This window comes from Chionomys nivalis, chromosome 1, assembly GCF_950005125.1.
Source record: "Chionomys nivalis chromosome 1, mChiNiv1.1, whole genome shotgun sequence".
Classification (NCBI taxonomy): Eukaryota; Metazoa; Chordata; class Mammalia; order Rodentia; family Cricetidae; genus Chionomys; species Chionomys nivalis.
The window spans coordinates 60,074,270-60,100,116 of record NC_080086.1 but is presented as its reverse complement, the minus strand read 5'-3'; the positions used below and the strand labels follow the sequence as shown (position 1 = coordinate 60,100,116).

The following is a 25,847-nucleotide window of genomic DNA, read 5'->3' as shown; positions in this document are numbered from 1 at the left end:
TCCATGGGGGATAATGGCACAGAGAGTGTACAGCGAGGAGGCAGCCAAGAAGAGGCAGGAGTATCTTCCCAAGCCTGGATCAACTCCTGGCTCCAGCTCTTCCTGCCCAGGAAGGTACAAAGGTCTCTGTCCTTAGTTTCTCCCATCAAGGTAGGAAGCAAACCAATCTTTTGGGACTTTCTTTTAAAAAAAGTTTTTTAGATCTATTTATTTCATGTGTATGAGTTTATCTGCTTGTACATATGTACTCCTCTTGCCTACAGAGGTCAGAAGAGGAGGGCATCAGATTCCTTGGAACTTGAGTTACATACAGATGGTTGTGAACCATGTGGGTGCTGGGAACTGAACATAGGAAGTATAAGATCAGCAAGTACTCTTAACCATTGAACCATCTCTCCAGTCCTGGGACTTTCTTTCAAATATGCCTCCTGTGTGGTTAATTTGAGAGACAAATTCACATTGTAATTCACACTGAAGTAGCAAAATGGGGTGGTCTTTAGCATAGATTACTATTTACCAATGACCTAATCCATTCAGGCATAGTCCAGAAGGAAGAACTGTCCTCTCTCACCTAAGGGCAGCTGTATTACTGAGTCTGGTGAGTGAAATACGACAGTGATCTGTGATAATTCTGGAGGAACCTCTAAGACCTAAGCACAGTCTCCTTCTCTGCACAGTGGCTCCTAGTGATGCACAAGCCGAGACTCAAGCAGCACACGAGCAAGAGCTAAACTTGCATTATGTATTTAAGATGTGGAGCTATGGGGGCAGGGGTTGTTACTGTGACATAGAGAAGTCCATCCTGACTGATGTTGCCACCAAGCTCCCTACCTCTACCTCCAGGATCCCTCTCCAACTTCTTGTAGCTCTCCTGGTTCTAGACAATGCCTGACCAAACATTCTGCATTTTAAAAGTGCTCCCTCGTGCCAGCAACTCAGCTCATCACTTGGGTACACCAAAGGTTTAGTGACTGGGCAGGACACAAGCTGTGAATGTGGACAGGAACCACAGAGGCCTGCCCCCAGACACCTCATCCCTTCTCCCAGATTCAACCTCTGGTAGAAAGTCATTGCTTTTCTGCAGAAGACATAAGCTCTATGCAAGCATGCCTGCAGGCTGACTCCAACTTTCCCACCTCACAAATTGGAAGGCTGTGGCTCAGAGACTGAGCTTGCTCAGTCTCCCAGGCTTAGGGTAGAACACAGCAGGTCGGATTCTCCAAGGACTTCCTATGACATGGGTTTCTCCTTAGGCACCAGCTCAACCCAATCCTGGACTAATTAGTCCCTGGAACACAAGTAGCACCCATACTTGGTAAGAGGAATGCTGGCTGACCTGCCTGGAGAACCAAGTCTGCCTGCAGTCTGTTATTCCTGCTGGTTGACTCCACTCTGGTGTCTCACCTTGCCAATAATTTACTCTGCAAACATGTCCTAGGTGGCCTCTGGATTTGGAGAGCTATAAAATTAAATTGATACTGCACCCAGATGCACCTTGGGGATATATCTTCTTCAAGGTCCCCTAATGAGACCATAAATCGCAGGGGCCATGCCTGAATGGCCGGCTCATGGCTCGGGAGCACTAGGACTGATGGATCACATGGCAGTTCTGTGTCCAAGGTCCATTACTTCTTGCTGACACCAACAGCACACAGTCCATTCTAAGTCAAGCTCTGCAGTCACACCATTATCTTTCAGTCCAGAAGCAGCTCACCCAGCCTAGCTGCAGACAGACCAGGAACACCATACTCAGCTCTTCATCAGTACTTAAAGACAGGGAAAACCTGTATAGATCTGATTTGGTTTTGCCCTGCTGCAGCTCAGCAGCACAGACTGTCAATCTGAAGGCCCTTGCTCTCCAGGTAGCACCCACTCCCCATGCCTTTGCTGCCTCAGTGTCCCTCAGTCTGCACAAGGGTGCCTCCTAGAGGTACGCAGGGACAGTGCACTCCTTGGTTTGCTCACTTGCCCAAGGTGTTTGCTGAGCTTTGGGCAGGAACCAAGCTCTGTTCTGGTGATAGGCAGAGACTAAAGTAGGCAAGCAAATTCTATAGTGATAGGTCACTGTGGGTACTTGGGAGTGGGAGAAGTGGGAGAGGCTTCAGGTGTGCTGAGGCAGGTGCACTTTTAAGTGAAGTCAAAGACCAAGGAGACTCTGGATAGAGAAATGAGGGAGGCATGGGGCCAGGGATGGGAAAGCTGCAAGCCCCAGGACTCAGCCTACCTAAGTCCCAAACACTGACAGAAGGTACAAGGAATGACAAGGCCTTCAACCATAAAAGGCATAGACTCAGAGGTAAAAGCAGCCAGGGACCAGGGACACAGGGCCCCACAGGCCATTGAAGGGACTTGACTTTCTCACTGGGCTCAACAGAAAACAAACACAGAATAATTTATAATGGCTACACTCTGGACTCCGCATCCAGTCACATAACTCCATTATTGACCTCTATCACCATCAAGGGATGGCTCCCACAGCAAGTGGGGCTTGAACCCAGCCCAGTGTTCCCTACCTCTGGCAGGGGACCCAGAAGCAGGCAGATGTTTCCTGAAGATCCAAACTTAGCACAATGTTGTTCCCTCTACCAAGGATAACTACACATACCAGATGTGACTACAGGTAAAACTTGAAGACAAACCAGGCAGAGAGAGAGAAAGAGGGAGGAGGGTGATGTGAGCTCTCACGTATGTGTGATAGCTAAAATGATATAGAAACAGAGTAGAACAGGTGGGAATCACTGGAGACTGGGAAGAGGAGAGGGGCAGGAGGAGGATGGGAAGCAGGCACTGAATACAGAGAGCTGTAAGCTCTGGGGTTCTGCAGCGCAGAGAGGCAACTAAATGCCAGAATAATATATTACATAAAGAACAACAAGAGAACAAGCTTCCCAATACAATGGGACCATCAATGTTTGAGAGGAAGAACTCCCCATCCTGATTTGACAGCTTACATTACAAGAATGCATGGAATTAATCACAGTGTACCCCATAAATGTGCAATAATACAGTGACTAAAAGCAAAAAAGACTTGAAGCAGGAAACGAGTTTAGGATTTCTTCTCAACTGGTCTCCAAGTCAAGACAGAGAAGTCTTCTCCTGAGCACCCCACTCAGAGGCAAGAAAAAGACGATTTCTCTGCAGTAGACACCAGAGCTGAGTCACCTGCAGATTCTGAGCCTGCAATACCCTCCACCTTGATGAGAGAGCAAGGTACAAGAGTCCCTGTAGGGTCAGTGGAGAGCGTATAGAAGCTGCACATCTTACTCGAAACCACCATTTCCGGCCCAGGTAAAGCAAGTGGAGAAGATAAGCGCAGGTTTGTGGTGTGTTCATTCTTAGCTCCAGTGTAAGCAAGGGCCAGAAGGCAGAACCACAGATCCACACCAGAGCAGCAAGGGAAACAGCCTTGCTTGACTCCAGCAGGAAAAATGAAGGCTGGTCCTCAAGCCCAAGGCATTACAGCTATGCAGCTCCCTTAACCAAGCTTTGAACAGAAGGGTGTGGATCACAGGCAAAATTGTCCTTCACCCGCCATGGACCCAGCTCTCGCAGCACCTGCCCCACAGCTGGATAGACTGTGGATACCCTCAGCATCATTATTAGGTTCATTCGGGTGTGCAGGAGGCCTGAGTACCAAGAGGTGAGCAGTATCTACTCTGAGATGGCTTCAGGGAGGAAACACAGAGCCAGAGGAGGAACTACTATGTTTGGAGATGGATAAAGGTGGTTCTGCACTTTCAACTCTGCCCATCTCAAAGATGGCCATGGTGTTGGGGGGAATGAGGCTAAAAGGTAATGGTTACAAGCACTCAGAACTATCCTGGCCACCACGTGGATAGGTGGGATACTGGAGACCATGACCCAACCTCAGAGTCACTGCTCTTGCTGTCTTACCTCCCTGGGGCCTTTCCCTTGGCTCTACTAGGTTGGTTCTCCTTATCCTGTTCTCTTTGCAGCCACCTTCTGCCCCCTGGCATCACTGGTTCCTCCCAGCTATACTCTCTGTGGCATTTCTGTAGTGGCCTGCCTGTCTCCCAGTGGCTCCTCACCCTCCTCAACACTCTCTTATTCCAGAGTCTGGTGCCAGGAGAACCTGCTAGACAAGTATGTGCTGGAGGGATGAGAAAACCAGAACTTCCTTCCTCCAAAGAGGGTTGAAGCTAGTTTATCCCTAATCCCTGAGCAGGATGCACTCAGGGCCCTGGGCTATGATGTTCCAGAGCTGAGGACTGGACAGCCCCAGCTTCTGGGGAAGCCGACCAGTAGGTTTTACCCACACACACATACACACAGCTGCTGTTTAAAGGCCCATGCACTTTCTTTCCCTCTCAACACTTTACTGTGGAATGTCCTGACCCATAACAATACAATTCTGAAGATGCCCCCTCTCCTCATAGCTCCCAATCCCACTCTGAACACACATTCTGTACACAGAGAACACTCCACCTGAACAACTGAAACCATAGAACACTTCACAAAAGGATTCTACAGCCCCTTATATGCCCAGCAGAGGGCGATAGTGGATCTGGATTCAGAAAGAAAGGTAGGGAGGGGTTGCATCCTATATGGCCACTACAGAAGCTCCCGGACTTAGGGTGAGGCACACCCCAATGAGCCCATCATGAGTTAACTCACCATTTCATAGCCAGCCTATTGTGTCACTCTACTTAACTGACATCAGCCAACAGTTGGGCACATGGCCCAACACAAAGACTACACTCTAACACGGGACGGGGTGCTCCATGAGCTATATATGGACTCCAGGGCTCCACAGAGCATCAGCTTCCCCCTGTGGTAGTGAATCCAACTGTGTGCTGTGACTGGTTTACTCTGCAAAGCATTAAGGGGAAATGGGCTACTTATTACTAGCCTAGGAAAAGATCAAAACTCCAAGTATAACAAGCGCTTGTCACCTTCCCACCCCTATAAACTAGAAAATCAGAAGCTAAGTCTCTGTGAGTCGGGGACCAACTATGCAGCTGGACTTTAGGAAATCTCCCAGCTCTGCAGGCTCTGGACTCCCCCATGCAAAGAACAAATGAAAACATCTTGCGCAGCTCTGGCCATTGAGATCCAGGTGCCTGTGTGTGGAGCCCCAGCTATCAGAATACTCAAGACCATGGGGGAAGTGGGTCAGATTCCTCTTGTCCATGTTTCCTCCCTCCCCAGGAGGGGCCATACTCACCACCTGCTTGTTCTGCTGCAGCAGTGGACAGGACAGGTCCAGCTGCGGGAGGGCATAGACAGGCATGAGGGTGAGCCTGGAAGGTGGGGCACAGACGGACTTGACCACAGTGGGTTCCACGGCAGGGAAGGGGTTAGAGAGGCTGGGCCGGTTCCCCACGGACAGGGCGATGACCTGGAGTAGCAGAAGGAGCAGGCAGACACCTGAGCACAGTCCCCTCCTCTCTGAGCAGAGACTTAACTTCTATATGACGTATGATGATGCCTATGCCCCAAGTATGGCCTACAAACATCTCAGAAGAGGCAGGTTAGGGGGTACCTTCTGGTTCCCCAGGACATGAGGAAAGTCTCACAGCTGAATCTGCAAATCGACAAGGTTCTGAACATTTCATAAAAGAGTCTGCACTGACTTTAACCCATCATGGTGAGGCACAGATATGGGAATCTGCACACTGAAGGGTAAGGAACCTTAATTGTGGAAGAATGGATCAGAAAATAGGCTGTGCAGAACAATACCAGTGGAAAGGCCAGAGCCACAGGCAGAACCATCTCACTCCATGCCTGTATGCTCCTCTGAGTCAGAGGAAAGAGGCCACACTCACTACCTACACGGACAGGACAGGAGAGGAACTGTCACACGAACAGAAAAAGCCTTTTTTGCTGCTAGAGTGGGGTCTCTGAAGTCAAGTTCAGCCCCTGGTTTTACATGCAACACAGTGAACAGTTGTGCCTGAGGGAGCATCCCCAGCCTCCTCAGAGACAGACAACTGAGGACACAAAAGTCTGCTTCAGCACCCCTTATCTTCCCTGACCATGAGGTGGGAGGAGGGAGGTGCCTCTTGACTTTCAGGCTGTCTGCCCATGACACAAGTGAGGGAGCCCAGATCAGACCTTGCTGAGAGTCCAACTTCTACAGGCTAAGGCAGGAAGCCCAACGATCTAGCTAAGCCATGATTCACTGCTACCCTTAGTCTTACTATTTATTTGGCAGTATGCATGTCTTGTTCTTAATATTGTCCTATATTACTAGCACCTCTAGTGGGGCCTTTTTCAAAATGCACTCCTTTGACCATGGCAGCGAGCTTTGAACTAGGGAAGCCAGACACAGCTGTCAGGGTGTGAGTGTGCATCATCTTCAGCTGACCCTGTACTACACACCTGTCAGCGTGTGCGAGTGCATCATCTTCAGCTGAATCCATATTCTTTTTACTTGTAGACAAGCAGGAATCACTCTCATTTTTCAGTTCATGGTTCTGCCTACTTTTTGTTCCTGTCTGAGGGCTCCCAGAAACACATCTGTTAGAGGCCAGAAGAGCACAAGGCCTTGGCCTGGCCTGGAAAAGGGTGCTGCCCCAGCCACGCAGGCCCCATAGTAACTAAGGATATGGCACACTTGGATCATCAGCTTAACCTTCCAATACTTTTTGGTTCTCAGGACTAAAAACAAAGCTGAAAACAAACCCTTAGCAACATCATAGTTAAGCATAATAACTTATGCCTATAATCCCACCGCTTGGAAGGCTGAGGCAAGATGAGTTCAAGGTCAGCCTGTGCTACATAACTATAGAGTGAATTTCATTCAAGCTAGCCTTGGCTGCATAGGGAGAACAAGGCGTTCACACACATAGGCAATGCCACATCCACCCCATCTAGAAAGAACAAGTTGGAAAGAACCCAGGTCAAGGGTCTCAATCCTTTTCACAGTGGCCCAACCTTAAAACATGGGGCTTTATGATTCCTGATTTCACACTTCTACTCCTACTTATAGCCCCGAGAAAGAGGAGGCCACCTACAGGCTGGCTTTAAGAAAGCTGGTATGTGCTCTGGAATCCAATAGGTCACTTTGGGCTGTCTTGTCTGTAAAATGGATACAACAGAAACAACACTCTCAGGGCTCTCTGAGAACTGAGTAGATTTTCTAGCTCCCCATAGGCAAGACAGGACTGAGGGCAGCTGTTCACTTACCTGTTCACCCAAGGCCTGGCAGGTCACAAGGACCCAGTGCTGCTGGTAATTTCGGGAGGCTGGAGTACCCAAGAGAGCCAAGCTAATGCTGCCTGTGTCTTCAGAAGTAACATTCCGAAAGAATTTGGAAGGTTCCAGGACCCATGGCCTGGGGCCTCCTTCAAACAGCATCTCCTTAGAGGAGCCCAGGGTTACCACAGCAACAGAAGAGGGATCCACAGCCTGGAGGAAGAAGGGGAGGCTTAATATTGTTTTGGGAGGAGGTGACCAGACAAAGCTGAGCATCCAGAAGGTAGGTCCTCACCCTTCTTGGGTGGGCCTGCCAAGCAAACCCTGTAACCTCTTTGAAATTTAGTCTCCATGTGGGCAATATGCACTGGGTGGCCATGAACTAGGAATTTTGGAAAGAATTGGGTCCTCACTAAAGTAGGGAGAACACTGGAATGCCAAACATGGTGGTACATAGTTTAAATCCAGCATTCGGGAGGCAGAGGAAGAGGCAAGTGAGTTTCTACGAGTTCAAGGCCAGACTGGTCATGAGTCAGCAAGGGTTACATAAAGAGACCTTGTCAAAATAAAAAGTCCAAGAAATTCCTACCTGGGATCTATCCTAACAGAGACTAAATGGGAGAGAAACAACTTCATGAACAAAAACATGTTCTTCATGCTCACTTCTCACAGCTAAGAGTCAGAAATACATTGATATCCACAGAGAGAGTGCTTGGGAGCCAGGATGACACCTTGTATAGGTCCCAACACAGTACTGACCAAATATTGAATGCAGGACATAATACTGATCACATATGTTCATCTCTACCACACTATCATTATATTCTATGAGTATTTTACCTGCATGTATGTCTATGTACCACATGTGTCTACAGAGGACAAGGAAGGCTCTGATGCCCTAGGACTGTATTTACAAGTAGTTGTGAGCCATCATGTGGATGCTGGGAATTAAACCTGGGTCTTCTGGAGAAACAGAGAATTAGAGTTTTAACCACTGAGTCAATTCTCTAGTTCCTGCTTTAACCATGGAACCTTCTCTTTAGCTTCCCTCTACCCCCACCCCATCCTGTGCTTTAAAAAACAGAAACTAGCCAGTGTGGAGGCATAGGGCTGTAATATTGCTATTAGGAAGTAGAGGTAGGAAGGAGGATTTTGAATTTGAGTCCAAACTGGGCTCCATAGCAAAACCAGCCCAAAATAAAACTAAAAAGGTCTGAGGATGTGGTTGAGTGCTTGCCTGGCACGTTCGTCAGTGAGGAGTCTGGTGGAGTGTGGAGCAGAAGATAGCTCTCATGGGAAGCTCCTGGCCAGCTCAGTCAGGGCCGGCTTGCTGCCCTTCATGCTCCATGGAGCTCTCCCCACTTTCCTTTTGTTTTCCTGTTTATTTGGGCTGTTTTATTTTCTTTTTTTGAAATGGGTCTCATTACTGAGACTAGGTCCAGGCAGCCTGGAACTCAAGACCCTCCTGCCTTAGGTACCTGAGAGCTGGGCTTACAGGTGTGCATCACCACACCTGGGTTTATGGCTTTATCTCTCCCATCAGTGTGTAGAGGCATCCAGGGCAAGTTCCTGGGTCTCAGGGAAAGTTCCTGGGTCTGTTTTGTATTTGGCAAAGAACAGTGCCTAGCACACACTTCAGGTTCTCAACATTCACTGAAGTAAATGGTGAGCTGGCTAGTAAACCCATGAGGTCCTCAAAGTCTCCAGTGAGCAAAGGGAAAACTCACATAGCTTTGGACAGAAAGCCCCGTACTGTCCTTATGAACCGGGGTGGCTGTGGTGCTAAGGAACTCACACCCTGCCCACAGGCACAAATGATAGCAGTTGGGATCTGTTCTGATTTGCTTTCTATTGCTGTCGTAAATGCCATGGCCAAAAGCAACATGGGAAGGCAAGGATTTATTTGGCTTACACATTCCAATCAGCCCATCATGAAGAAGTCAGAATAGGAACTCAAGGTAGGAACCTGGAATCAGGAACTGAAGCAGAGACCATGAAGAAACTCTTTTGGTTTGCTCACCCTGCTTTTTATACAACCCAGGACTACCCACATCAATCATTATTTAAGAAAATACTCCACTGACTTTCTGATGGGAGCATTTTCTCAACTGAGTTTCCTTCTTCCCATATGACCCTAGATAGTTGTCAAGTTAGCAAAAAACAAAACAAAAACAAAAGACAGTGCAGGATCTAAGGAGAGAGGCCATCCTCACCTAACCTCCAGGAACATTTAAGAAAAAGTGGAGGACAAGGCAGATGACAAAGGACAAGCACAGCTCACCTTGAGGGGCAGGTAGGCGGCGAGAGTGATCTTCGCACCCAAGTGTACATGACCATGTGTGTAGCTCACAAGGAGGGTAGTAGATCCCTGGGCATCAGCTCTCACTTTCACCCCACTGCAGTGCTCAGGCCCCGGCGGCAGTCTCCCTGCACAAAGAAAACCAAAAGTAAACACGAACTTGTTCTTCAAGGGGAAGGCATGGCAGGCCCATGGCCCCTTTCCATTCTGGACTTCATATACAACTTTATTTGATTATAATTTAAGTTTTCTAGAGGGTAGGAGCTGTCACTCAGTGGCAAAACAGTTACCTAGCATGAAAAATGCTCTAGATTCCATCACCAGCACCCCAAAACACAAACAAACAAAAGCAAATTCAAGCATAATTCATGTATATTACACACAGGTCTGGTATACATACAACTGGAAATGATTTCCCATCTTTCCCCACATGCTCAACATACCCTGTGTCCAGGATCCATGTCAAGAGAGAGCTTACCAGCAGCTTAGCCTCCCCTAGAGGACTCTTCTGGTCTCCAATCCCTCCCAACTTTCATCAGAATAGCCTCACTGTGCTGTGTCTACGGCTTAGATAAAGTAGGGTAGGGATCGCAGGCTACCTGGTCTGTCTTCCTCTGCAAAGTTCTCAGAGTCTTCACGGTCCAGTAGCCTTTACTCACATTTCTGTACACTGTTCTGTACAGCAAGACTTCCTCATGCCACCGTGGTTCTAGTTTGGGCTGTGCTACACAGTACCAAAGTGGACATATACGGGTCTATCTCTAGATGGCATACCCCAGCATTTCTGCTGGCTGTGTCCAGAGGAGGCAGACCAGTGGCAGGCAGGTATGTGTGCAGATAAGTGTCTCTCCTAATTTGCTTCGCCGGCAGCTGCTTTTCATCTGTGCCATCACTTTCCATCAAATTTTAATTAAGTTTGTAAGAATCGTATTGATGTTAGACTGGTTTGTTTTGTCAATATGACACAAATGAGTAACTCTGGGGAGAGGGACACTCAGTGAAGGAACTGCCTCTGTCAGGTTGACTGTGAACAAGCTGAGCAAGTCTGGGGGGCATCTCCTTGATTGATTACAGATGTGGGGGGGCCCAGGCCACTGTGAATGGTGACATCCCTGGGCAAATGGTCCCAAGCTGTATAAGAAAGCGGGCTGAGCTAGTTCACAGAGTATTCCTCCATAGCCTCTGCTTCAGTTCCTGCCTCCAGGTTCCTCCCCTGGAATTCCTGAAAAATGGACTGTAACCTGTAAGCCAAAGAAACCTTTTCCTTCCCCAAGATGTTTTTGGCAATGGTATTTATCAGTCACAGAAACCAAGCTAAAACAAATTTGAATTATGATAAAGTATACAACATATGGACTTCTCACCTTAAACAAAAGGGGGTGGGGATGACCGATCATGGTGCTGCAGACCCATAATCCCCACACTCTGAAGGTAGAGGCAGAAGGCAAATCTCTATGAGTTCAAGGTCTACCTGCTCTACATAGTGACTTCTAAGCTGGTCAGTGATTAATAGTGAGACCTGGTCTCAAGGGAAAAAAATCCCACTTAATATTCTTATATATAGCCACCTGCCACAGAATTGTGCAGGTCCCATCACCAGTGCTGCCCAGGCCCTTTGACTCGCAAACCTGAAATGTCCAGTACTAACTGCTCTACCCTGGCATTCACCATTATTTGTTTCTTGTCACCTAAGTGGAATTACAAAGCATTTATCTTCCTGTGACTGCCTTTGCTCACTTGGCACAACGTCCTCAAGGCTTCTCAGTACCAGGCCACATTAGAGCTTCCTTCCTTCTTAGGATGGAACCTGCCATGAGCCCAGTCCTCTACCGACGGCACCTGACTGCCCGCATGAGTGAATAATGCCTCTCTGGGTTGACATATATGTCTTTGCATTTGTACTTTCAATAACAGGTCTATGTCTAGAAATGAAACTTCCTGGATCATACAGTAATTCTACTTAAACTTCTGAGAATCTAAGACAATGTTTTCCACAATAGCTGCCTTTTAATATCCTCCAAAAGAGCATGAATTCCAGTTTCCTCACAACCTTGATATTTTCTGTTGCTATAATAGTAGCTGCCTCAATGGGAGAAGTTTTCTTTATGTTTCTTCTTTGAGATTTATTTTACTTTTAATTATGTATATGTAATGCACATACATGCATGCAATACTCATGAAGGCCAGAAGAGGACGCTGGATCCCTGGAACTGGAGTTAGGCAGTCATAAGGTACCTAATGTGGGTACTAGGAAACAAACGTAGGTCCTCTGGAAGAGCAACATGTGCTCTTAACCACTGAGCCATCTCTCCAGCCCTGTCCTTGTTTTGCTTTGAATTTCTTTTTTTTTTTTTTTTTTTTTTAAAGAGGATGACTGTTTTATTTGTTTCTCACTGCGTTGCAAAGCCAGTACTTCATAGAGGAAAAACATGGCAGCCAATGCAGCACGTGGTAAAATTACGACAGTGCTGTCCTGCACCTGCCACTGTACGATACTTTCCTGTGCTCCCAGGCATTGCCAATGAGAAGACACATGAAGTCTTTTAGCCAAAATCCAGTGGTGGATGTGGGCAAGTTACAATATTATGGGAGATTTATAACACTGTTATCGTGAATTACGGAATTCTCATAATCACTGAGTAGGATCTCACCAAGTAACTCTGGCTGGCCTAGAACTTGTTAGTAGACCAGGCTGACCTCGAACTAACAAGAGATCTGCCTGCTGAGTGCCGGGATTAAAGGATAGGTTCATCACCAAACCCAGCTTCATAACCATTTTTTTTTTACCATAGATGATCAAGAATTCTAAACACCAGTGCTTAACCCCTCGTTTAAATACCTAGCATGAGGATTATTAAACATATGTACATTGTGTTTATCTGCACCCATCAGGAAGTTGGGTTTTTTAAGTAGCACTGTAGAGAATAGTTTCCTTCCATCAGTATTACTAAAAGTTACTTCAAATCTACTATCCTCCACTAATTTAAGACAAGCATCCTGGAGCAGGTTACCCCACAGTTCTGTTGGGAGTGGGGTACCGTGTTCACTCCTCAATGGATTTCACATACTTTTCATAGGCTTCTTCACTCATTAGATCATCCAGCTCTGAAGGGTCACTCAGTGCCATCTTGATCAGCCAACCATCTTCATAACAGGATTTGTTGACGAGCCCCGGGTTTTCTGCAAGAGCCTCGTTGACTTGGGTCACCTCTCCCGACAGAGGGGAGTAGAGTTCACTGGCGGCCTTCACACTCTCCAAAGCACCGAACTCATCTTGTTTTTTCAATTTTGTCCCAACTTCAGGTAGACTACAGTAAACAACATCTCCCAAAGCTTCCTGTGCAAAATTGCTGATTCCCACTGTTCCAATACCATTCTCTGTGGTTATCCATTCGTGTTTCTCTGTGAATTTACGCACCGACTGCACAGCGGATCCAGTGCGCAGCGCGCGGACAGCGGCGGCGCTCGGCACCCAGGGCCGCGGCGGGCAGGAGGCCAGGGCGCTGCGCAGGTTGCAGGCCACAACCCGCGCGCTCCTAGCCACTCGCAGCGACATGATCGGGGGTTCCTAGGGTAACCGCACTGTGCCTCCGCCACCGGGCGAGGCGGGCGGTCACCGGCTTGCTTTGAATTTCTGAGATGACTGATGAGGGTGGGCATCTTTTCCTACAATAGTGACTACTACATGTAACATTCACAAAAATATGTGCTCAAGTTCTTTGTGAGCTATTAAATCATTTATCTGTTTTATTGTTGACACACAGAAGTTCTTTCCATAGTCTAGATCTTAACCCCTTTCCAGAAATATGATCTGCAAATACTTGCCCCATTTCATATTGCTTTTGCCAATAAGAAACCGGATACAGTCCCTTTCTCAGACAGTCCTGTGGCATGTACCCTGGATTGTAGGGGTAGACACTAGGAACCTATCCCTAGGATCTTCTGTGCAGCTCTGGATGTCATCAAAACCACCTGGAAAGTTTATGTGCCATTTGAGATTTACATCCCTTTCTGCTCAAATACCTTCAGTAGGTGCAAGCCCCCTGTAATGGAATAGGCCCTGATGTTCTAGGCTCACCATGTGATAAGTCCTGCCAGAGTTTCCACCTCTGAGGCATGGCATGGGCACATTCACTCACCAAATGCTGTCCTGGTACTTGCCAACACCCTACCTATAGCCTGCTTCTACTCATAATCCAAGTATCCCACAGATTTCCTAACCTGTAAATCAGAGCTAATCTTCACCTTGCCTACATCCATGCCTCTGGGAGGCCACAGCTCACAGAAACTGGAGCTGCAGGTCTGTGTCCCATCCCTGCACAGGCCCTATGTGACCACTGGAGCAACCAAGCTGCCCCAGTGTCTTCACTGGACACATGGCCCACCAGCAGCTCCTGTTACAGGTGCACAGCCTCAATGAGGCCAGCTAGAAAAACCGCTTGCCCCACACATGCAGGGCTGACACTGTCAGCCACCACCAATACTACCCCCAAGACAGGAGGCTGAGAAGAATGTACTCGGGGTGGCCTGGGCCTGTCACAGGCATTACGATTGAACTAATCCAAACCCCAAGTATACATCATAGTATGAGCACCTGTTCCACTTCATGAACTGAAACATGAACAAGGACAGAAGATTCCTTTCAGACATCAAAGAGATACAGAGCATATAAGCTTGTCAAGGGTAACACATCAGGCAAGATTCAGAACGGACAGGAGCAGGGGCAAGAACCATCTCTTAGGTTGTGGCCCCTCTGGTGCCCACAGAGAACCCACACCATCTTGGCTCCCATTCTGCTACTGGTTTACCTGGCAATGGCTGGAACACACCCTGGTTCTCCACCTCCACCACCAGGTCAAAGTGGGAACAGTCGCTTAGGGTAACCACCTCACTGGCACTGCCAGGCATGAAACCACTGATTGTCAGGGGCAGCTCCAGGGTGTGGCCCACTCGAGCCTCCACCTGGCACGGGGCAAACTCCATGCTGCTGGGCTCAATCACATACACCTAGAGAAAGAGAAGAGCCCAGGCCCATCAGGAGGAAGACTAGCGGGGCTGTTGGTGTTTCCTACGAGGATAAGGTGAAGGGCTGGGCCAGTGCCTGGAAAGGATGGGGGTGGCAGCAAGGATTCTCTCCCAGCCCTTTCCTCCCCGGGCCTCTCCTCCCAGTAAGGAATGCTATCCCAGTCTCCCTCTCCTGACTGGCAACAAAGCCTGAGGTGGAGCCTGAGTGGCGGGAGCACAGCTAGTGGGAACCCCCCATCATGTTCTGAGTAGCCATGCAGTCAGTTCTATGGGGCCTGACTCCTTGAGATCAGGGCTGGGATGGGTCCATCAATCCCCCACCCACCTACAACTACAGGCAGAGGAATAAGAGCTCCGAATGAGGCCTGAGGGATGACTGGAGCCTCTACCTTGAACCTCTCCACCTAATGTCCCATCATCATCTTACCTTCATCTCACCAAAATGGAGAGGGTTCTGAACATCATGAGCCTGGATGACACTGAGTCCAGTGTCACTGCCCGTGGTCATGACGCCCTTGACAGTGACTGTGGCAACCATGTAGCTTGACGAAGACCAGCTGAAGTTCCCACTGCCCCCTTGGGCCTAGGGAGGAAAATGACATGGGATCCAATCCATCAGTCCCTTACCCTTCCCTGCCTGGGAAAATACAGGGTGGGGGCAAGTATGCACTCTTCTTCATTATCACACAAACATGCTCATCTATTCATACCCAGGTTGAACTGTGAGCACACACACACACCCCTGCTCACAAATACCCACTGCCACACATTCACACACCTGTTCACACTCATTATTCACATGTCTCCTTACACTCAGCCATATCTGATACCCACATTCACACTCACTTATGTTGACACCATAAACACCACACACATTTGCACACACAGTCATGAGCTCATTCTCAAACACACACATAGCATACCAAGTACACACATGTTCATACATTCAAAAATCATACCTATACACACAGCCAAAGGCCTGCCCATAGAGATGTGGTACAAGCCAACATTTCCTCAGATGTTCCCTGTGGCCCTCCCTTCCTCCATCTTATCTCATTTCCAGTCCTCCTGTTCTGGGGACCTGGCAACTGACATACAAACACAGCTATGACAGTGTCACCTCCCAGAGCTCAGACCCTGGTCATTCACGGATCCACTTGCACAACTCACAAGCACACCCAGCACACAGCTCCGCCTGTTCCTAACCCTCTTCAGGGAGTTAATGACAGGCCTTCCTCTAGGTCAGATCAACCTGAAATCCCAAGTAAGAAAGGTGACAGACGTTAGTGTGCAGACAGGTGTGAAATACACCTGTCTCAGCCCTAGACAGACAGAGATAGCAGGATAGTTCGTTCTAAGCCAACCTACTGAGTCCTACATAGTTCAGATCCTGTCTCAATAAATGAATAGAGAAAAGGATGAAAACAGAGTCATCATTCCAAGGAAACGCCTCAAAGAAAATACCTAAAGCAGTCTCTCACTCACCTTTATGGTGTACTGATAGGCTCCGGTCTTTGGTTGCCACGGAAATGTCAGGATGCTGGGATAGAGTGTGATGGGGATATGAATGTCCACTTCCTGCTGGTTCCACACAGGTACCTGAAGCACATGGACCCCTCCATCCTGCAAGATGAGATTGCTGCGTGTCACCATGGCAACCACATTATCACTAGTTATTTTTCTGTCACCTATACCCTGCCCATCCTTGAGGACCAGTCCATAAAAGGTAGCTGTGTTCCTAAGAGGATTGAAAAGATAGTGGACTTGCTGTCAATCTTTAATGGTTACTCGTGTACATTCTTATTTGAGTCCTCAGGTATTCCTCACAGGCTGGATGTGGTTGTCCCCAGTTTACAGATAAAGAAACTGAGTCCTGGAGCATCTCAACCAAACCCAGAGCTACAGTGATGCCTTTCCTAGCTCTCCACATGCTGCCTCCCTCAGGTCTGGAGGGCTTGTATGAGGCAGGGGAGAGGAATACCCTTGACAATGTTCTCACTGGTAAAATACTGCTCTCAAGGGCTGACAAGGCTTTTCAGTACAAGACAAAAACAAAGGCTGAAGGACTCAAGCAGACAGAACAGGTAATGGGGGCAAGTGGGCCTACTGCCCATGCTATCCCCAAACAAAATCTGTATTCGATCTTAGGTGTAGATGGGTGCAGGTGGAGGAAGAGAAAGCTTATGGCACAGGAAGACCCCCAACAAGCTATGGACGGCCAAGGGCATCTGGAGCTCAAGCCCAAAGTGGGAAAGTCTCCTTAGGAACCAGAGCAGAGGCAGAGTTTGTCCTGGGGCAAAGTACGTGCCAACTGACATTTCTACCCTCAGAGTTGGGTTACGGGTGCCCAGGGCCTAGGATACGGAAAAGGATTGACATCATTCACCTGGTCCACCACAGAGGTGAGGGTAGCGCTGATGGTCGTCTGGCCACTCTGGATCGCCCTGACGTGATGATAAGACCCATTCTGGGAAGAGGACAGAACCTCAAAGAACTCAGCAGGAATAACAGCTTCAATTCGGATGTTCTGGAAAGGCAAGCGGGATGGGTGAGGGTAGCTTCTGACAGATGAGTGTGGCATCACGAGACTGAGAGAGCTCCAAAACAGCAGTCAGGCCAGGCTGGGAGCCTCCGTGGTCCCAAAGCCTCTTAAACAAAGCAGGCAGAAGGAATGAGGCCCCAGTGCTCTGGCTCTTCCCTACCTAGCATTAGGCCCCAAGACCCAGCACCACAGTTCTAGCTGGATATGTGATCCTCAAGGTAGCTGACAGCCTACTGTCACTCTCCCAGATCCTGGAGTTGCGATGAACCAATGAATTTAAAACAAGAACTGAGTCCCTGACAGCAGGGGCTTCAAGCATAGCCATTGCTTAGTCATTGTTCAGCAGGGGACAGAAGGACCTCTGCCAGAAGAAAAAGGAGGCTGGCCTCCTAACATCCCTAACACCACAGCAAGAGACTGTGTGACCTATGTGAGGGCACTGGGAGGCTCTCCTTCGTGACAGAAGGATGACCACCACTCCCCAACTCACCTTGCATGCCTTCTCAGAAGCTAAACATGGTTGTCTTGGTCACTTGAGAGCTTCTGGAAGGCAGTAGGTATATCCAGACCCCAGACTATCTCCAAAGCAAAATGAACTCTCACCTCAGGACCCCATGTAAGGAACAGAAGGAACACACAGAACTACCACCACTACCACTATTCACATAGGCCCTGCTGCCTGGGCTATCTACCCCCAGCCCTGCACGAGGGGATAACACCAGCTCACAATCTAACAGGGACCCATGATACCATCTCCACAGCCCTAAAAGTACCACAGGAAGCTCTAATCTGCGTATGTGGGGACTGCTCCTTGGACATTTGATCCCTCAGCATCCCCCCATCAGAACCCCAGCAGGCACTCACGTCAGATGGGTAGACCTTGTTGCTGGACCTATCAAATACTTCGATGGTGATTGCATATAGACGCCCAGTCTCAAGCACCCATCTGTCACCAGGGTGGACTGTGAACCCTAGAACAGGAAGTAGGGAGTTCAACACTCAGGCTACAAGGGCAGCAGGACTGAGAAAGAACCTGAGGCTAAACACTATCTACCCACCCATGTAGAAGCCCCCCAATGTTGAATCGGTGTGGCTGCTGGGGATGTGGAGGTAGGGGACCTGATGGCCACCCATTACTCCTGACTTAGAGAACCAAAGCTGATCTTTCTGATCCCTGGGACCAACACTGAACATACACACTCTAAACACTAATGGGCTCATTAGCCTGAATCTGACCCTCAGTAGGTTTAAGCTCTGAGGCTGTGGCAATCAAGGTTCTGACATCCCAGAATGTCCAAGGTTCCAGTAGATCTAGCCTGAGGCCACAGACCATCTAGACTCTGAATCCTCAGCTGGTCTATTCACTGGCCAATGTAAGTCTATCCCATGGTCACAAGGGTCGGGTCAAGACCATGGTCATTTAGACTCTGAGGCTGAAGGATGTGTACACTGCGGCAATACAGTGTCTCACCTGTAGTGACAGGAAGTTCAAGCTCTCAGGCATAGCAGGACTAGCTTGAAGCTAGGACAGGTTTTGTATCCCAGGCTAGAGCACTGGAGAGCTCTGGATAAGGTGTATCTGGGTCTGGGCTCTGAGGGTACTGAGCTAGGATGCCAGACTAGCTACTTCTATTCCCACGATACGGTTTGCTTTTTCATCTGCACAACGCCAGCCAAGCTGTTCACTCTCTTCACCCTTCCCACCACAGAAGTTCAGTCTGACACAGCACCTGTCATACACAGAATCTCCAGAAGTCTTTCCTCTGCCCTGGTGTTTATTCCCACCATAGTCTTGCCACCTGTTTGTAATGGCCTCTGCTGTGAAGCTAAGTCTCGTCACAGACCAATCAGGTAAAGGATGCTGCTGAGACACAAATGGTCACCCTCCCTGGGGTTGCTACTGTCAACTGGATTCTGCATCACAAGAGGCTCACAAGCTCTCTGACAAGAGGTTCTTAAGGGTTTTGCTGCCCATCTGGTCATCCCTCTTCTGACTGAACTTTGGCAGTGTACTCCACAGGTGAGTTGCCTCACACCCCAGGAAATGTTGCCACGGTGGCACCCGTGACACATATAGCCCAAAGGCCTTGGTGCTGGCTATCACTGAAGCTCTCAGGCCCTAGTGGACCTCAGAGTCTTTTACTGCTACAGATGGTTTCCTCCTCTCTCTAATGCCTCCTTCTTTTTCCTGGTCAAGGCACTGCCAACTGTTATGTCAATCTAAGGATGCCCTGTAACCGAGCACCAGGGTCCCCAACCTTGTCAGGTATAGTCAGGTCTGCATGATGCTGGGGCTGAGGACTGATGCCCCTGAATCTGGCAGACAGAGGATGTGGTCAGGTTCGTGTTAACTAAGACACATACTGCCAAGCTGAACTGCAGTTCTTGTTTGTACTTTTTGATTTCTTGAACTGATGAAGTCAAAAGCTATCAATGTCCCCCAGGGGGCCACACTTACCTAAGTACCCGGCTTCAACCACATAGATGGTGCTGTTGGGCAGCCTGGAAGCTCCTTGCATGCGGATACCTGAATTCTTAATTAAGGTACAAAACTTAAGAGACAAAATTTTTAAAAAGCAGCTTGGGTTCTAGCCTGACTCACGTGGCTTGAGCACATGCAGACATCATGTACACTGAGAGGTGGGTTCAGAACTTCTAGCTTAGGCCAATTAGAGCAAAGATGCGGGAGAGTCAAGACCCTTGCTGTACTGTCTACCCTAAAAACCAGGGTCTTTGCAAGGGACCTCAGGGACCACATGGCATAAAATCAATCTTGGGTTCTCAACAACTTATATGCCAGTATTCACACAGCTTCTGCTGTGGTTCCTGAGAAGCTTCCAGAAGCCTGGAATGATGTGAGCCTCTGCCACAGACCCCATCTCTGGGAGTCTCTCTGAGTCACCCACAGAGGTGAGCAATTCCACTCAGCGGGCTGCTATTTAGGTTCTTTCTGATTCTCAGGCAGATGGGGAAAACAGTGCTATTTTTAGTCTTGGCTGGCTTTGAAGGAGAAAAACAACTTGGCTTCAAAGTAGTAGGCATGACACAGTGCCAGAGTAGAGGATATTCCTGTGGCCCAGGACCAGGTTGCTCTGTCCCATCTGCATGGCAGTGACCCTTGATGTTTCCTGTGTCAGGACTGCCACAGGCTGGTTAGGGTCTCCTTGAGGATCTGGGATGCTGTTCTGAAGCTGCAGCTCATACTGATCAGAAGGCATTGAGAGTTCTGGATGTGAAAAAGAGACAAGAAAAGCCGGGAAGGTAAGGATGTGAAATGCTGGGTACCAATACAGCCTTCTCCAGGCCTGACTCTTGGCACCTGCCGTCAAGACAGCTGCTTGAAGAGTACTAACAGGGGTGGGCATCTGACCATGCCCTGAATTGAGCAAGCTCTTCTCTACATCCAGGCTCCAGTGGGGTTCTCATTGGTATTACCAAAAAAGGCTGTTAGCCAACGGTATCCTATTGAGTTTCAGATGCTCAGCTTACCATCGCGAAGAATGACTGTTGTTCTGATCACTATTTGTGCCCTCTGTATCTATTTTGTATAAAAATACCTTTCCCAGCAATAGTCCAGGACACAGAACAATTCCCCAGGAAATCACAGATTCTGGGAAAACCAACATCTGGGCAGAGAACATAAGCATTTTGATCTGAATGACAACTGCTGACAAGAATTCAGTTCCCAGGAAAGAGAAAGTGAGAGCTGACTCCAAGGTCAAGATGCCCTGGGCTTGCTTAGATGTCTCATGACCAATTTCTCTTACCTCATCCCTCAATAACCCTAGGAACAAGGACTACTGATACCCCAACTTTAGACAGGGCTGAGCAGAAGCTAGCTCATGGTCTGCCATGACTTCCACTGCGTTGAGAACTCAAACTTCATATGCTAGAAGTCTGGCCCTCAGCCTGGTAAACACGTCAAAGGGCATAGCCCAGGGCTGGAGACGTGGCTTAGTTGATAAAGCACTTGCTCAGTAAGGATGAGGATGGGCATTCAAATCCCAGGACCCACATAAAACAAGATCAGTAGCTTGGGCCTGCAATCCCAGCATTCCTGTGGCTAGATGGGAGACAAGAATCCCTGGAAGCTTGAACATCAGCTAGCCTGCACAGTGAATAACAAGAACCCCCGTTTCAACCAAAGTGGACATTTAGGACCAACACTGAGTCTGTTCTCGACCAGCGGCAGGTATATCCCCATGCTTACATATTCTACCCCCAGAGAGAAAGGGAGAGAAATTAATGATTGGGGGCTGGAGGGATGACTCAGTGAGTAAGAGTGCAGAGGACCCATACGGGCAACTCACGACTGCATGTAACTCTAGTTCCAGGGGATCTGAAACCTATAACACCACAGGCATCTGCACCTTCATGTATATACTCACAAAAACACAGACATGTAATTTCAAAAGCTTAACATTCTTAAAAAAAATAAGAAATTAAAAAACAAAACATGTAGCCTAGGGGAAGGTGGTCAGGTCACTAGAGGCATGGCCTTGAAAGGAATAAAGGCAGGTCTAGACCCTAGTTAGCTCCTGTTATGGAAGAGCAAGCCTGGCTTCCTCTCTTACCAATGTGGCACATGGTGCCATCGTGATCCACCTGCCTCGAGGAGAAACAGTCAAGGGGTCTGCAAACAAAAGGCAGAGCTCTTGGATCTCCAGATTGTGAGTTATAGCAAGGACCAGCCTTGAGTATCCCATCTAACAGAATATTGACTAAGACATAGTCCTATAGCTAGTTAGGAACAGACTAGCAAGCACCCCCTGCCTCCAAGCCTAACCACTTTAACATTCTCTCCCCTGCATCCTTGGCATGTCCTAACCAGTCACTCACTCACTGCCAGTAGAGCTGTAGCCATGTACCACTTCTTGACCTGAAATGGAATATGGCCAGTGAAGGAACCTAAGGGGATTTGGGGAAAGAAGTACACCTCTTGTGTGCTCCAAAAAGTCCTCAGTGACTTGCTTCTGAATCATAGGTCCTCAGAGTACAATCCCTAGACTATCAGCATCACCTGGAACCTCATGTGGATGAGGGATCCAGGTGCAGAGGGTATGTCTGAGAACCTGCTGCATCAGGGGCAGGGCTCAATAACACATGTTCATAGAAGCCCTCTAGGTGTGTTACTACATGGCCATAAAGCATCCTAGCAAAATGTTTTCCCACGATCTGTTTCACTGTCCTCTACTGCCTAGGCCCTCAAAGGCCATAGCAGCTGAGGCCAAGTCAGTCCAGTTACTGCCTGAGCTGGGAGCAGACCACAGTACCATCCCATGATGCAGGTTTAGCAAACCTGCAGAATGTAAGAGATGTAAGAGTTATGGAGTCATATAGATTTCTGCCTAGATTCAGTGGAAAGCTGTAGAGACCTGAGAAAACAATGTGTGGGTCTGCATCAAGTGCTCACACAGAAGCACCACAACAATACACAGTGGAGAAAAGGCATTCTGCCACCTGTGACACATACACCAGCTCAGCCCTTGTGGGGAGAGTGCAGCAGAATTTTAAGAATGAGTTGGACTGGAGATGTACCTCAGAGGCGCTATGCTGGTTAAGTCTGTGTTCCTGTTTTGTGTTAGAAGGTTCTTACAGGCTGGGGCTAAAGAAATGGTTCGGGTATTAAGAGCACTGGCCACTACTCCAAAGGACCCAGTTTCAATTCCCAGCACACATATCTAACTATCTAACACCCTATTCCGGCCTCCAGACATCAGGCACACAGTGGTGCTTAGATAAACATGCAAGAAACACCCATACACATTATATATTTAATAATATAAATATGCATACACATATATACATACATACATATATTTTAATTAGAAGGTTCTGGGACAAGAGAAGTGGCTCAGTGGTTAAGAGCACTTGTTTGATTTATTCCCAGCACCGACAAGGAAGCTCATAAATCATCTGTAATGCCTTTTCCACGGGATCCAATGTCCTCTTCTGCCCTCTGCAGGAACACATATGGAGCACATACACACAGGCAAATCATCCATACACATAACTAAAAGATTTCTGCAGGTCATCCAAACTGTCAACATCTGTACTCAAACCAAAACACTCATCTTGAAAAGCTGCTGTAAATTCAGAATTCCTGACTGGGAAGGGGTGCCTCTTTGATCACTTTCAATGAATCTTCATGCTTTTCTATTTGAGACAAGGCCTTGATCCATAGCCCAGGCTGACTTTGATAGTGTATTCTACCCCAGGATCATCTATATTCATGATCTGCCTGCTTCATCCTCCTGAGGGCCTGTTCAGAGACACTACCATGACCAGCCGCAGATTTCTTTAATGTGAAAGTCTCAGTGAAATTCCCAATTTCTAGACTTCATAAATTTATGAAAGAAAATGTCAATTAATATAAGTTGGATATTAATTTCCAAACAGAATGGGTAAATCCAGCTCTGGAAGTTAGAAGATACGCCAACAACTAAACATGATGAAAACACTCAAAAGACAGTGATGGGGAAAAAAGACCATATGAAGAAAATGGCAGGGGCCCCACCTGTGTACTCTGCTCCTGGTAAACCAATGCTGGCAGGCTACTTCCCAGGGCATCCTCCAGAAGCCTCTCCACGCCTGGCCAACATCATCAACCATCACATAGGCATGTGGCCAACCGATGAGAGCAGGGAACTCGCCTCTTTCTGGCTCTGGGATGTCTCTCCTGGGCTGTTACCCTCAATTTCTACGGCAGATGAGTCACCAAATCTGCAAAGTTTCTGAGCCTTTGGTAGGTCCAATTCTCTGAGCCATGAACCACTATGCTAGCTGTTTACCAAAAGGCCCGGCAATAGAAATTTGAGGAAGAAAAGGGCTTTGGGCTCACAGTTTGAAAGGCACAATAGGGGAAGTATGAGGTGACTGGTTATACACACCCACAGTCAGGAAGCAGGGCAGGGTGAACTTGGGTGCTGATTTATGATAAGCTCCTTAAAATACCAGCCCAGTGCCTCCCAGCCATGCTGGCCCCCTCCTCTCCCAACCTGGCCAGTGTCATCTCTAATGGACCCTGTATAGTAGACCATCTCCACCTTATTGCTAGAAGAAATACAAAGCCCAGACACTATCCTTAGTATGTTTTCCTGACTTTCTTTTGAGGGGACAGCAGCAAAAAGATAATACTCAGTTGGACTCTATAGCTCTGTGGCCTTTAGGTTTTCCTCTGTGTCCCAGGGGGTCTTCAAGAAGCTCACTTCCCAGGGCTGCCGAGTCCTAAAAGGAAGAGTTCTCAGAACTATTCTGAACTTCAGAGGTGCTCAGTCCTAGTGAAACACTTTCGGCAATGTCCACCTGTAGGTACAATTTCTTCTCCAGGGGAATGTAAGCAAAAGCCACCTTTCCTCCCAAGAGCCCAATGAAAAGCTGAAGCACAATTCCACCAAAGTTCACTGAGGGGAACCAAGGAGTTTATTGAACTTCCTTACAGAGCACAGGTGAGGAGCTGCTTACAGGGATGTGGGTACTCCTCCTGCAACCAGCCCAAGCCTTCCCCAGCAGGGATGTTGGCTTTCCTGTAGGCCCATGCAGTTAAGGCAGCCAGGTGGCAGGAGCAGCTAGATACTCAGGTGAGAAGCCCACGTGCCTTTCCTCCTCTCTACGTGGGATGTAAACTGTAAGCAAACCTAGCTGGGATGATCTTTTGCAAGGGGCACAAGTGAATGTCCCAAGATGCCAGTTGCTTAGCTCAGAGGACAACCACAACGCTACCCTTTCCAGGTCTTTATCCTTTAAGGCAATCCCTTTCCTGATCTGTGTCCTTGCAGAATTTTATACAAGCCTGCTTGTGTTCTCTGGCTTTTCGCTCTCCCAACCATGTTCCTTCTTATGATGTCACACTGGCGACCACAGAACTCCACTTACAACTGCTTCACCAAGGTCCCAGAAAACCTTGCCACAGTCTTAGAACCATCCTTGTCCTTCCATAACATCTTTCCTCAGTCAAAGCTGATATCAAGCTTTGACAGGACCCTTGGGCTGGGCTCCCTGCACATCCTCTTGTATAGTATCCTGACTCTGACTGGACATCATGCAGAAGGCTGATCCACCTGCTTAGCATGCAGCAGACACTCACAAAACACAAGCTTCTTCCTTCCATCTTTGTCCTCAGAGAACCGGATACAGAAGCAGGAGGTAGAATCCTTCATATGGACCAAGCAATACCTACTCCAGGATGACTAACCAGACACCACTGGTGGCTCATAGACATGGTACCTCTCAGGTTCCCATCCATGAGCTACTATGCAACCAAGAATTCAATGCAGGAAACTGTACACCTTAAGTCTCTTGTAGGTAGCAGCATCTACAGGCCTCTTAAATGTCACCTGTCACTCTGGCGGTCACCTGGGGAGTCATGTGCTGAAGTCCTTAGATGAACAACCCTGAATGCAGCACACTAGTCTTGAGGTCCTCTGAGCACTGTGTTCTGACAACATACTCCTGCATCTATGAACTACATCATCAGGATTCCTAGGAGGACCAGCTCATCCACCCTCACCTTCTAAATACCATAGAATTTCCAGAATAGCTCCACTCTTGTCAATTATGTTTTTCTCACATTCTGAGTAGAAATGGTCCACCCAAGACAAAGCTCAACTTTGCTCATCAGTCAGAGGCAGGCCATGGACACAACCTGGTCCAACGTGAGCCAATAAGTCTGGAGTTGCTCTAAATGCAGCCAGAAGAATTGAAAGCAAGGACTCAGCTATAAGCACACCCGAGTTCACAGCACTCTTCATGACAAAAAAAAAAAAAAAAAGATGGAGCCATGCCAACTGTCAAAGGACAGACAGATGAATAAAATGTGGTCTG

At 48.1% G+C, this 25,847-nt stretch overlaps 2 protein-coding genes across 2 annotated transcripts in view; both read right to left on the bottom strand.

Moving 5' to 3' along the window:
- Nup210 (nucleoporin 210) overlaps positions 1-25,847 on the bottom strand; it is a 97,446-nt gene that overhangs the window by 44,514 nt on the left and 27,085 nt on the right. Inside the window, exons 7-16 of the mRNA XM_057764867.1 lie at positions 20,092-20,250; positions 19,483-19,551; positions 17,889-17,995; positions 16,869-17,009; positions 15,968-16,105; positions 14,910-15,065; positions 14,266-14,464; positions 9,440-9,585; positions 7,150-7,371; positions 5,186-5,359 (exon numbers count right to left, since the gene is read on the bottom strand). Coding sequence (XP_057620850.1) covers positions 5,186-5,359; positions 7,150-7,371; positions 9,440-9,585; positions 14,266-14,464; positions 14,910-15,065; positions 15,968-16,105; positions 16,869-17,009; positions 17,889-17,995; positions 19,483-19,551; positions 20,092-20,250 — 1,511 coding nt within the window. The remainder of the gene's footprint in view (positions 1-5,185; positions 5,360-7,149; positions 7,372-9,439; positions 9,586-14,265; positions 14,465-14,909; positions 15,066-15,967; positions 16,106-16,868; positions 17,010-17,888; positions 17,996-19,482; positions 19,552-20,091; positions 20,251-25,847) is intronic.
- On the bottom strand, positions 11,909-13,053 carry LOC130871463 (glycine cleavage system H protein, mitochondrial). Its single transcript, XM_057764829.1, has one exon. It carries the CDS (start codon positions 13,011-13,013, stop codon positions 12,501-12,503), a length of 513 nt encoding a protein of 170 aa, XP_057620812.1. The 5' UTR covers positions 13,014-13,053; the 3' UTR covers positions 11,909-12,500.